The sequence below is a fragment of the Leuciscus leuciscus genome, assembly GCF_965113295.1.
Source record: "Leuciscus leuciscus genome assembly, chromosome: 4".
Taxonomy (NCBI): Eukaryota; Metazoa; Chordata; class Actinopteri; order Cypriniformes; family Leuciscidae; genus Leuciscus; species Leuciscus leuciscus.
The window spans coordinates 49,199,593-49,213,423 of record NC_138728.1 but is presented as its reverse complement, the minus strand read 5'-3'; the positions used below and the strand labels follow the sequence as shown (position 1 = coordinate 49,213,423).

Sequence of the window (13,831 nt, the reverse complement as noted above, 5' to 3'; positions counted from 1 at the left end):
AACAACATTACTCACTGCTTAACTACTGTAGTATGATGCATCATCGAAGAAATCAACTAATTCTAGTATCAAAATGATAAACCTGTCAGATAACTCGTTTAGAGTAACATTACTAGAGCATAGACTGCCTTAATGTTGAGACAACAAATGGCAAAAGAGTAAAATGGAAAAATTTAAAACAGAGAATATGAGGTGGTAAAGAAATAGATTTTCACAATGACTTTTGGAAATTACAGGGTGAAACTTGTGCTAAATGCAATTTTTAACCATTGACAGAATCAAATGCTTACAGATGTGTCTATAATGAGGCTGATTATTCCTGGCACAACAAACTGCTGTTCACGAGCAGTGTATGCCACTACTGAAATTATTCTCATTAACATTATAGTTCATGGCATTTGACTGCATACAACAGTACTGATTATAGATATCAGTTTGTCTTAATGTGAAATCTGGAGGGAATAAGTGAATTCTTCCTGGTGCCTTGAAGGGAAGAATGTAGTGAGCAAGTCTAAGCCAGATGTGTGAATTTTCCAGATGTGACAAAACTCTTCTAACAATGAGAAATCGAAACACTCGTTGTTCTAATGACACACACTTTGTTTGTGGTAACAAAGCTTATCTATTCCTCTGTAAGGGATTTTAAGGATGTTATTTGGCTTCTATTACTGGCAATGTGAGTAATGTCAGAGGAGAGGATTATGTCAAACATCTTTTAATCATGACACAGATCGAGAATTGAATCTCTGAAACTGAAAATATGATCAATGTACAGAATGAAGTACAGGCACTACATGAGGCCACCTTTGGTGTTTAAGGACACAGCAAAACTCGCTTAGTTCTGTTGCTGACATTGCAGCAGAAGTGCATGTAATGAGGAAGCTTGTTTTACTAAATCGAATGGCTCTTGATATTCTGTTAGCCTCCCAGGGAGGAACATGCAACTGTTAATGTTCATATATCCCAGACAACACTGGAAGAGCAGTGCACGATTTAGCTAAACTCAATACGGATCATGTCTTTTCTCCTCTGAGTGGGACACATGGTTCGGATCAATATTGAGGCCTGTCGTAACATATGCCTTTAGGGACCAAGCGAATTAAAACATACTTAAGTAAAAGTAAAATGACAGTTTTTGAAAACTACTTAAAAATTAGAAGTACACAAAAAAACGACTCAATTACAGTAACGCAAGTAAATGTAATTCGTTACTTTTCACCTCTGCAAATAGCAATAATTGGGGTACAAATTACAAGTCTGTGAATACGGATAAAGAAAAAAAAATTTGAAGAAAAAAACGCTTTACTCAGCGCACACTTTTTCTACTTTACAAAGTAAATTTGCTTTAAACAGCATAAACGCACCTTCAGTTTAACTCACTGACCCCTTCTCTCCTAAAGGCTGAGGAGGTCTGGCGTAAATGTATTTACAATTTACAATTGTACAATTTTGTAATAGTAAAAATGTACAAAAATTGTACCTTGCGCTCATGTGTTTCTGTCACACGGACCAGGGGACGATATCATAACTGCATCTCATCGTCACAGGGCCACTGTGAATCATTTGAAAGCACCTTTATTAGTTACAGTTTCAGGAGTGTTTCTCATCAGACTCTTGTTCATTGGTTTGTTTTGTGAGACACTCGACTGTTGTAAGGCTTTCATCCAACGTCAGACACACTCTCTCAACTGACGCTGGTATGCGGTACGACAGAGAAGAGCTGTTCTGTTAAAGAGCATGTAGAAGGAAGAGTACGGCCTGATCACACAAGCTTTTCAGAGTATGTTTTGATCAGGATCATTGCTTGCATTTAATCAGTCTATGTAATCCAGTGTTTTCATACATGATTAAGAGTGGAATGAAGGATCTAAGGGTTACAATAACAACCTGTTTTAATTTAAGCCACCAGACATTGGTGTTGTTTTATTTTCTTTCCTTTTATATTTACTTTCATATTCATTTAAGTAGTTGTCATTTGATTTATTCATATTATTATTCATTTGTCATTTTATGTTTTTATAATTTATATTACTTATTTCCTTGCTCTTGCAATGCTTGCTATTGTTGTTTAACCCTCTGGGGTCTAAGGTGTTTTTGGGTTCCTTGAGATGTTCTGACATGCCCTGACATTTGTGCTTTTTTCAGTTGCTTATTTACATTTTACATTTACATTTACATTTAGCTGACGCTTTTATACAAAGCGACTTACAATTGCTATATATGTCAGAGGTCGCACGCCTCTGGAGCAACTAGGGGTTAAGTGTCTTGCTCAGGGACACATTGGTGTCTCACAGTGGATTCGAACCCGGGTCTCTCACGCCAAAGGCATGTGTCTTATCCATTGCGCCACCACCCCTATGTTAATGTTAATTAGCTTATAAACATATTAATGGCAAAGGTGTAATTACACTCTATTTAGCACAAACAGGGCTACCATAATATGTGAGCAACATGTATGTACATGTTTGTATTTTTGAGAGAATAATGTTTATACATGATTATTGAAAAAACTAAAAATTAAAGTTTCTGAAATAGGGCCACAAAACACATACTAAATATGTGTCCACAAGACTTTTGACTAATGAATGTTGTCGCCTAGAGTTTTTCTTCAAAATGATCTGAAAATCATCCTGCCTAATCAAATTGTATAATATCCAAGGTAAACATTTCTAGTAATTGTGCAGTTAATTGTTCTCTTACTGTATTTTCAGAAAGTTTTGGATATATCCTCTCCCCAAATTTGTCACTAATAAAACACAATAAAAATTATTTAAAGAGAAGGCTTATATTGACCTTTTAAGATTTTGTTTACATCTACCTTGTAAATATATTCTTTGCTATTTTATTAAAAATGTTACAATTACAACAACAATTAAAATATAAACAATATTTCAAGTGTAATCTTTCTTTGTAAAAACTAAAGTACACATTTAATCATACGTATTTCAAATTAGTTTGAATATAGCCTACATTGGAACAAACACTACAATAACATCTTAGTTGATTACTTTATTTTTGACAAAACATAATATAAATATGTAACATATGAGCAGAAATTGGCGAACAAAAGCTTATTTGATGTGGCAGTAGTCTATTTTACAGTAAAAACTTTATAATCTATCCAAAACTAGTAAACGAAATGTTGTCTTTCATATTTCGTCTGTAACATAGGCCTATCGTTTTTATGATATATTAGGGCATATAAATGTTAATTTGCAGTTTAATACGTTGCTTATACAAAGACATTTTATTTGAACATATTTCAGTAGTTTTTTTTCTCATCTCAGTATAGCAATATAGTTCGGTAAAAGCCATTCATTCATTCACACACAGACACGCGATTCATATTTAAACAGTCTTTTTGTGGTTAACAGACACTATTGCATATTGCGATTAGAACAAAGCACATAAGAATAAAAAACGTACTATTCACAATACTCAGCTGGTTCCGTTGCTCCTCGAAGTGAAACTAAACCGGCACTTCTGAGGTAAATTTCCCAGGATTATAATTACTATAGTATTATTCCTCACAGCCTCGTAAAGTACATGAGTCTGATTAAACCAGAGAATGTCTAATAGTCAGAGAATTGGCACTCTCTGGTTACTTCCAGTTTCTGGACTGGCTGCAGTAACACGTCTCTGTCCATGCGGGGGCGCTCGCAGGCGAGTGCAGAATGAATGGAGGTCTATGGCGCTATACCCATTAAATCCACTTTTCTCAGGATATCATTTTTTGTCTAGTAATTTGAATGTTGTATTCGAAAGGAGATGCAAAGAAATTACACATTGCTGGGTGTTCGATTTTTTAGAGTCACTTATTTGCTTTAAAAAAAATATTTTAAAATGTCAATGACGTCATACACATCGTACGAGATACTGCTTTACGGCAATCCATCAGTCGCTTTGGTGCTTTCGCGCTCTGCACTTTCTTTTCTCTCGAGGCATCGACAACACAGCTGACACAGGTAAATACATGTGCTAGAAGAGTTTTTGTTTTGTTTGTTTCTGGTCCCGCTTCGGATGCCACGATACCATCAAGCGGTATCTCTGGTCGTAATCAGTCCTTCACTGACCAATCAGCGTTCATAATGCTAGCGTGTTATGGGCAACAAAAACTCAACCTGTAAGAAATCGAAAGGACATAAGTACTCTTTCATTCAATTTTCGACCTATAACCCATGTTGTACAATAAAATCTGAGATTTCTCAATGGCAATCAGGTGAAAGAGACACATTTAGCCGTCTAGCTCCATAGACTCCCATTCAGTCTGCACTCGCCCGCGATCACCTCCAGTGGAATTCTAATGGAACTGCAACCAAGATCGATTCAATGGGGCTAATAGGAAGTGCCAAGGCTCTCCGTAGACGGGCTCTGATTAAACTCAGTGTGTTTTATCCAGCTGATGTGGGCGTTGACACGTTTGCATGGATCGCCTCAGATCATTTGCGTTTGAATTGCGCGCTCTCCGTGGGTGTGTTCACGTTAACACTTAATGAGCTATAATGAGCTGAAATAAGATCGACTAACATCTCTCTTTTCATACAGATTACATAAACTGAGAATATTTGTTTTTTATATAAAGTACTTAATTTAAAAGAAGAGAATTCAAGCTTCATGCCTGTGTGTCTGTATGCCTGTTTGACTGAATATTCGCTGAGTTATAGTTCATTTCCGGACGCGTTTCAGAATGGACTTCACTGACAGAGAGAAGGCAGAACTCGGCAAAAAGCACAACACTTTGTTTTTATTGTGAGTATTGTGATAGAAATATTCGTGACACCTCATGATTGTGTGGTTAGTCGATTTAAAAACTACATCGAGACAAACTTTGAAGTTGGCCTGAGAAAGCCTGACCAGAACATTTGAAGATATTTTAAATGCTTAACCCCCTGAGGTCGGCTGTATCGCCGGCGATACCAGCTCGCTTTTTTTTTTATCAGTGTAAAAGAAACTCATAAATACTCTGTTGACTTTGATTTTCCATAGGAGTTTCATACATCAATCGATTCTGTTAAATGTGTATTATTTTTGTGTATACCCACAATAAAAACAAAGTGTTGTGCTTTTTGCCAAATAAAGAAAAATAAACACGAAGCGAGTTCTGCCTTCTCTCTGCCAGTGAAGTCCATTCTGAAACGCGTCCGAAAATGAACAATAACTCAGCGAATACTCAGTCAAACAGGCATACAGACACACAGGCATGAAGCTTGAATTCTCTTCTTTTAAATGAAGTAATTTATATAAAAAACAAATATTCTCATCTTGTGAAATCTGTATTAAAAGAGAGCGATTCCAGTCGAGCTCATCTCAGCTCATTACGTTTTAATCGGCCCCGCCCACGGAGAGCGCGCGCTGTTCAAACGCAAATGACTGAGACGATCCCATACAAACTGTGAACGCCCACATTTCAGCTCGAGAAAACACATCAAGTTTATTCAGATGATAAGTGTAGTTGTCTACACTGTCTCGCAGCGCTGTGAGGAATAATAATAATGGAAAACGTACCTCAGAAGTGCTGGTATTTCGAGGAGCAACGGATGGAATACTGTAGTAAGTTTTTTTTCATTCTCAAGTAAATCGCGTTTCTGTGTGAATGAATGAACGAACGGCAGAGATGCGCTGTTTACCACAACTCGCAAAAAGACAGTTTAAATTTGAATTGCGTTTCTGTGTGTGAATGAATGATCTGCTTTTAGCAAACTATTTTGCTATACTGAGTAAAAATTGACTGAAATATGTTTAAATAAAATGTATTTGTATAAGCAACGTATTAAACTGCAAATTAACATTTATATTCCTTATAATAAAAACGAAAGACCTATGTTACAGACAAATGAAAGACAACATTTCGTTGATTAGTTTTGGATAGATTACACATTTTTACTGTAAAATATCTGCCACCTCAAATAAGCTTTTGTTTGCCAATTTTTGCTAATATGTTAAATATAGTATGTTTTGTCAATGTAGGCTATATTCGAAGTAATGAATCCTTAACTTTGAAATATGTATGATAAAATGTATACTTTAGTTTTTACAAAGAAAGATTACACTTCAATTGTTGTTGTAATTGTAACCTTTTTAATAAAAAAAATATATTTACAAGGTAGATGTAAACAAATTTTAAAATATAAGCCTTTTCTTTAAATAATTTTTATTGTGTTTTATTATTGACAAATTTGGGGAGAGGATACATATTCCAAAACTGAAAATACAGTATGAGAATTAACTGCACAATTACTAGACATGTTTTCCTTGGATATTATACAATTTGTAAGCAAAATTTGTAAAAAAAAAAAAAAAAAAAAAAAAAAAAATTGACATGCTTCCAACTGTGAACCAATTTGGTAGAATATAGAATTCATTCAGGTGTGTCACGTATACTTAATTCAGGTGTGTCACCTAAACTTGCTCTTGCATTCTTTCTTGTGGCTATAGGTGACACACCTGAATGAATGGCTCATTAAGTATGCGGGCCCCATTGTCTCCTCAGGTGTGAACCACTACATATGCATGATGCTGTTGAATGGTTGACGCCCCTTGCGCATATTGCCTTTACAAACAAAAAGTGTTTTACAAGATTTAAATCAATGTATTGTGTTATGTGAATGATAAGGGCAGGATGATTTTCACATCATTTTGAAGAAAAAACTCTAGGCAACGACATCAATTAGTCAAAAGTCTTATTGTCACATATTTAGTATGTGTTTTGTGGCTTTATTTCAGAAACTTTAGTTTTTAGTTTTTTCAATAACCATGCATAAACATTATTCTCTCAAAAATACAAACATGTACATGCATGTTGCTCACATATTATGGTAGCCCTGTTTGTGCTAAATAGAGTGTAATTATACCTTTGCCATTAATATGTTTATAAGCAACTGAAAAAAGCACAAATGTCAGGGCATGTCAGAACATCTCAAGGACCCCAAAAACCCCTCAGACCTCAGAGGGTTAAAGTATGAAGTTTTTGAAGGCAATACAGTCTATCAGAAAAACAGACAAGACACATAGATAGATTGATTTTGGGGTGTTGCTATGCGGTTGCTTGAGTACTTGGGGTGGTTGCTAGTGTGTTGCTATGTGGTTGCTAAGGTGTTGCTATGCGGTTTCTTAGGATGGTTGCTAGGGTACTCAGGGTTGATCCTAAGGTGTTGGCTATTTGGTTGCAAGGGCATTCTTGGTGGTTGCTATGCGGTTTCTAGGAGACTTGGGATGGTTGTTAGGGTAATCTGGGTGGACATTAGGGTGTAGCTATTTCGTTGCTATGGTATTCTGGATGGTTGCTAGGGTACTCACTGCTAGCATGTTTCAGATAGATGCCATGCATAAAGGAGCATTATAGGACCCCTTTAACGGATGAGTTTGGATGCGAGTCCTGATCCGATCACAGCGTCATTTCATAATCCATATAACATTTGAGCACTTAGGTCAACATGTTAAGAGTGAAACTACTTCAGATCTTTTTCTTTTTATCCTGCAGCTGTGAATCTGTGAAGGACGATGGCGTCTGTTAAAGTTGAAGATCTGCTTGAGAAATCACTGAGTGATCTGGAAGAAGCTGAATGGAAGAAGTTTAAGTGGCACTTAGAGAAAGATCATGAGTGTATAAAAAAGAAAGACATGGAGAATGCAGATATCTTAGACACAGTGGATACGATGGTAGCATGTTTTGGACCAGAAGAAGCTGTGAAGATCACAGTGAAGATCCTGAAGAAGATGAACCAGAACAATCTGGCTGAGCAGCTGGAGAACAAACACAAGACAGGTAACATTTAATTCACAGTGACTGTTTACCATTGTTATGGTTTGACTTGAACTTTGTTCTTTGCTCTTGCTGATGTGTTTGTGTGACTTATGTTTCCCAGTGAGTGATCCTCTCTCTCACACACACTCAAGTCAGGCTGAAGGCAATATAAAGACGTCTGCCGCTGTTGGAGCTCATTCAGAAGAGATCAGGGGTAAATAATCCCTGTTTGTACATGGAAACAAGAGAAAATATAACAGCAAGCAACAATTACAGGGCCAAGAAGAACAGCATCAGATCTTATACAAGTACATTTTATTAGAACAGACTGTCTAGTCATTTTTACGAATGGTTAAATGGTTTACTTGAGTCTTAAACCCTGAATTAAAACTTCTACAAGCAACTTCTACATACGCAGGGTCATTGCAATAACCCCAACCTAACCCTAATACAGTGTCATGTCTTGTTTGGTGTGCTAGATGTCAATGTTTTGATCAAAAATTGTGTAATAATTCTGGTCAGCATGGGCTTAAAGGAATAGTTTACTTAAAAAGGATAATTCTGCCATTTACTCACCCTCAAGTGGTTTCAAACCTGTATGAATTTCTTTCTTCTGTTGAACACAAAGGAAGATATTTTGAAGAATGTTGGTAACCAAACAGTTGATGGGCCCCATTGACTTGAAAAATACAAATTACAGGTTTGAAACAATTTGAGGGTGAGAACTATTCCTTTAAGTTGGTCTGAGTCCAATAGTGACAATCCGATAAAACCAATTCCAATTGCATTCAAGTTTTAATCAAGGCATTTCTATGTTGTCAACTTCAGCATAATCAGTGTAAGATGTGCATGTAAACACTATTGCAATAAGAGTGTGATTCATTTGAATATAGTAGAAGCAGGAATTTATGAAAAACACAATCACTTAGTTTTTGCTGTATTTTCCCCTCTTTCTTAAAGGCTCAACTGCAGACGATAGAGAAGCTACTCTTCATGATTACACAGACACCAGTATCAGACTGAAGAACAAATTAAAACAGGACTACGAGCAGATATTGGTTGGTAATTCAGAGACGGGTCATCTGGAATACCTGAGCGATGTCTACACTGATTTATATGTGGTGGGGAATGAGACTGGAGGAAGAGTGAACGACCATGAGGTGATACAGATCGAATCAAATCACAACCGACTGACTGCCAAGGAGAAGCCAATCGTGTGTAAGGACATGTTTAAAGTCCAGTGCGACACAGATCGACGAAACAGAAAAGTGCTGACAACGGGGATCGCCGGAGTGGGAAAAACTGTCTCTGTCAATAAATTCATCATTGACTGGGCTAAACGAACAGAAAATCAGGATATAGTCTTCATATTTCCACTTCCATTCCGTAGATTGAATTTGATTAAAGGAGATTGCAGTCTCATGGGACTGCTCAACAAATACTTCTTTAGTAGTCCTGAAGAATTGCCCTCTCTTCCTCAAGGTGATGGTAAAGTTATGTTCATCTTTGATGGGCTGGATGAATGTCGCTTTCCTTTGAACTTTAAAGAAGATGACACATTTATAAATGTAAATGAAAAAACAACAGTGAGTAAGATAATAATAAACCTTATTAAGAGACATCTGGTTTCCTCTGCGCTCATCTGGATCACATCCAGACCAGTAGCAGCCAGTCTGATCCCCCGAAACTACATTGATCAAGTGACAGAGGTGCGAGGATTTAACGATGAGCAGAAAGAGCAATACTTCATCAAAAACAGTCCTGAGGTTGCTGGAAACCTCATCAGTCACATCAAGAAATCCAGGAGTCTGTACATCATGTGCCACATCCCCGTCTTCTGCTGGATCTCTCTTATTGTTCTTGAGCCTCTACTGGCTCGAGAGAGCAACGACAAAACTCCCACAACTCTCACAGGGATGTACACAAGCTTCTTAATTTCTCAGAAGCAACAGATGGAAGAAAAATACTGTGCTGAGCCCGAACCTAATTCCAACGCAGTGTCTTTTGATCAAATTATTCTGAAGCTTGGGAAACTGGCCTTTCAACAGCTGAAGAAAGGAAACCTGATTTTCTACAAAGAAGATCTTGAGAAATGTGGACTAGATGTCAGAAAAGGGTCATTGTACTCTGGGTTATGCACTCGAATGTTTCAGGAGGAAAAGGTAGCAGCAAGAAATGTTTACAGCTTCGTACATCTCAGCGTACAGGAATTCCTTGCTGCTCTTTATGTGTTTATGATGGGCAAAGATGAGAAAGCTGACCTATTTCTTCAATCCTGGAGAGAAAAACTGACATGGAAACTGTCCAAAAAGCCACTGTTTCAGCTTCATAATGCTGCAGTCAAGAAAGCTTTACAGAGTGAGAACGGACACCTGGACCTTTTCCTTCGGTTCCTCCTGGGTCTCTCACTGGAGTCCAATCAGAGTGACCTGAAGGGACTACTGCCAGGACTGGAACTCAGAACAGAGAACATGAAAAACACTGTTGACTATATCAAAAAGAAAATAGAGGAGGAATCAGTAGAGAGGACCATTAATCTCTTCCACTGTCTGAGTGAACTGAAAGATGACTTTGTGGAGGAAATCCAGAAGACTCTGAGCTCAGGAAATCTCTCAGCACAGAATCTGTCCTCTGCTCAATGGTCTGGTCTGGTGTTTGTGCTCCAGATGTCAGAAGAGACTCAAGAGATGTTTGAACTGCAGAAATACAGAAGATCTGATGAAGCACTGGTGAGACTGCTGCCAGTGATCAAAAACACCAGAAGAGCACTGTAAGAGTCTCCTTTACATTCATTTATAAACACTGTTAGTCTTTTGTAATTGCCTTCATTTTAAATGGGTGACTTGCTGGCCTACAATGTTCAGAAAAATTTATAAAAGTAATGTGTGTGAAAATAAATGCTGGTTTGATGTTTTATGAAGAGATAATTGTTTTAGCTGTGCTTAATTCACTACAGTTAAAGCAACACCAAGCAATTTTTGCTCTCGGGGTCCCCCTACAGTTGGGAAACAGTATTGTCTTCTACTACTGTCATAAAATCTGTCATGGTTACACCAGGGTATACACGTGCATTTGTTGACAAGCCGATACCCCCGAACTCTGCAGAAGGAGTTCTTACGTCTTGGGCAGACTGCCTGCGTTGCGTGTGAAATGTCTTCATCCCAGGTACAATGGCATATATTTCAGCATGTCATATGAATATAATTTCATGGGTTTTATTTTTTTCAAACGCCAAAAGATCGCGTAGCTCACGTTTACAAGCCAGCATCATTATAGTAGCCTATTGGCTACTGTTTTACAGAATGCTCATTCAATTCAATGTTTGTGTGGTAGGTAATAGCTATATATCGTCAATATTATAATATCAAGCTACCATAGATGAATCTGCAAAGTTGAAAAATCGATTTGCATTATAGCCTGAGGCAAGACACTTTCACCAGAAAAATAAATAAACAAACATGACTATCAGCCTGCAGTCATTAGGCTACTTAGCCTAAAAGATAATTTTGTCCATCTAATCATGTATTATTTACTTGCAAGAATGTAGCTCCTACCAAACTTGTACACGCCATTTAGACATAGGCTTACTTCTGACTTTTTTTTTGTCCGTTGCTGCTTTGGCCATGACAAAAACATATGCACGAAAGCCGGAAAACAAACGCTGGTTGGCCTCTCACGTCCATAGACAGTAAACGCTCACGTCCAAATTTGAGGAAGTGGTGGGGGAAGTGAGGTATGCCGTAAAGCAGTCAAATTTTGTAGTTCTTTTTGTGCGCGGGTTACTAACCGAACCCCGAAGTTACGTAGTGCCAGTAAAAGCGATACAGACCCCGTCAGGCTATGGCAGACGTGTCATCCAACCTATTGTAAGTCGATGTACCATCACAAGGGTCTTGGAAATATATTATGAAGGTTGAAAAGCTACATAGTGTTGCTTTAAAGTTTTTTTCAAGCTCCAGATTATAAACTCTAATAAGCATTATTACTGTTCTTTGTTTTGTTCTCTACACAGGCTACACAGCTGTAATCTCACAGCTCAGTCCTGTGAGAGTTTATCATCAGCTCTACAATCCTCAAACTCCTTTCTGAGAGAGCTGGACCTGAATAACAATGACCTGCAGGATTCTGGAGTGAAGCTTCTTTCTGATGGACTGAAGAGTCCAAACTGTCAGCTGGAGATACTGAGGTGAATGGTTTTTAAATAATTAACTATGTTATAATCAGAGGCTGACCAATAAGCAAGGTAAGCGGCCACTTAACACCCCCAAGAGAGAAAACATTTGCAGGAAAGTGATATTTTTCCATATTTATACAGACGTATGACCCACATGGACTGCATAAGTTTTTTTTTGTTTTTTTTGTTTTTTTTTTTACAGTAATTGCAACATTTCCTTACATTAGGATGGTACCTGAAAACTTAGAACAGACATTCAACAATTGTTTATATTGGCTAAAAAATTTTTTTTTTTTTAAATAATAAATAAATAAATATAAATAATAATAATAATAATAATAAATAATAATAAATAAAAAACACAGCAGATCAGACATTCAACAATTGGTTATATTGGCTGAAATATATATATATATATATATATATATATATATATATATATATATATATATATATATATATATATATATATAATAAAATAAAACACAGCAGAACAGGAATTCAACAATTGGTTATATTGGCTGAAGAAGAAAAAAAGAGAGAGAGAAAAGCGAAACAGATTTTGTTCAGATATTACAGTATCAAATATTATAAAAAAAAATAAAAAAATAATAATAATTAAAAAAATAATTATATAAAAAAGACATCAATTGTAGCATCAATACAGTTAGTTACAAGGCAATGCCAGCCAACACAGTATCTGTTTGTAATTTAATCAGATATATAGTTCTATATTTATTGCTCTGCCAATAGTTTGGGTACCTGATCCGATCTTTTATTTTTATTTTTATATAACTGTATACAAAAGAAAAAAGAAAAACTTGAGGATGCTACATTTTACTCCAGAAGTACTCTCATTCCCAATGTGTTTATTTTGTTTTATTTATGTGATTTATTTTATTTTTATTCCTACCATTACTTTTTTAATTCCTTATATGGATGTTATCTCTCTATTTATTCAATAATTCTTAAGATTTCCCTACTTTTCTTAAAATATCATAATCTCTAAACTAGGTCTGGTCTTAGTGGGAGAATGTAGTCTATCCATTTTCCTCATAGCTTGATAAATTTCTCGGATTGAAGCCGAAGATTCATTGTTAATCTCTCCATCATGTAAATTTCGTTCACAATTCCCAGCCAATCGTTAATTTCTGGTGTTTCAGGTTGCAACCATTTTCTGGTTATAGCTTTTTTGCAAGCTATCAACAGAATTCTTATTAAATATTTATCAGATTTGTCTTCTGATTTAAGACTTTTAAGACCAAAGTATAGAGTTGAAAAACTAAATTGGATGGGTTCCATGAATATATTCTCTAAACTCTTATGAATTTCTTGCCAGAATTTCTGAACTTTAGAGCATTCCCAGAATATATGGCTATGATTGGCTCCATTTGAGCCGCACATTCTCCAGCAAGTTGCATTTTTGCTTCGATATCTTTTCTGCTTAGGGGTGAGGAAAAATCTAGTGACATTTTTCCAACCAAATTCTCTCCAGGATGAGGAGTGTGTTGTCTTCCACTGTGATTTAAGGATACTTTCCCAATCTTCCTCTAGGATTTCCAGATTTCCTTCCATTTCTCATTTTTTTTAATATATTGGGTATTCTCTAATTTTCTATCTTGTAGACTTTTATACAATTTTGTAATTATTTTTGTCATGTCACCCGTTTTATATATTGAAATAAACATTGTAATAATACGGTTTTCCTTGTCATTATATTCCCTTACAATATTATTAATTTTGTGTCTTATTTGTAAATACCTATGAAAATCCTTATTACATAACAAGTGTTCACTTTTGAGTGTCTCAAAATCCAACACTTGCCCTTTATGTAAAAACGTAAAGTATGCTGTGAGGCCTCGTTTAGTCCAAGCTTTAAAGCTGTCGTCTATAGTATTTGGAGCAAAAGTTGA

At 36.3% G+C, this 13,831-nt stretch overlaps 2 protein-coding genes across 4 annotated transcripts in view; both read left to right on the top strand.

The window, feature by feature from the left end:
* LOC309497040 (uncharacterized protein) overlaps window positions 1-5,325 on the top strand; it is a 99,995-nt gene extending 94,670 nt beyond the window's left edge. The window contains exon 2 of the mRNA XM_082167301.1: window positions 4,895-5,325. The gene's annotated coding sequence lies outside the window, so the exon portion shown is untranslated. The remainder of the gene's footprint in view (window positions 1-4,894) is intronic.
* The window catches only part of LOC309496967 (NLR family CARD domain-containing protein 3-like), a 291,539-nt gene that overhangs the window by 29,714 nt on the left and 247,994 nt on the right, over window positions 1-13,831 (top strand). For 2 of the 3 annotated variants that reach the window (XM_082167162.1, XM_082167165.1), the window contains exons 2-5: window positions 7,481-7,765; window positions 7,866-7,958; window positions 8,705-10,514; window positions 11,757-11,930. In XM_082167162.1, the coding sequence (XP_082023288.1) occupies window positions 7,501-7,765; window positions 7,866-7,958; window positions 8,705-10,514; window positions 11,757-11,930 (2,342 nt within the window). In that variant the 5' untranslated portion in view covers window positions 7,481-7,500. The remainder of the gene's footprint in view (window positions 1-7,480; window positions 7,766-7,865; window positions 7,959-8,704; window positions 10,515-11,756; window positions 11,931-13,831) is intronic. The other variant, XM_082167163.1, reaches the window with a different exon arrangement.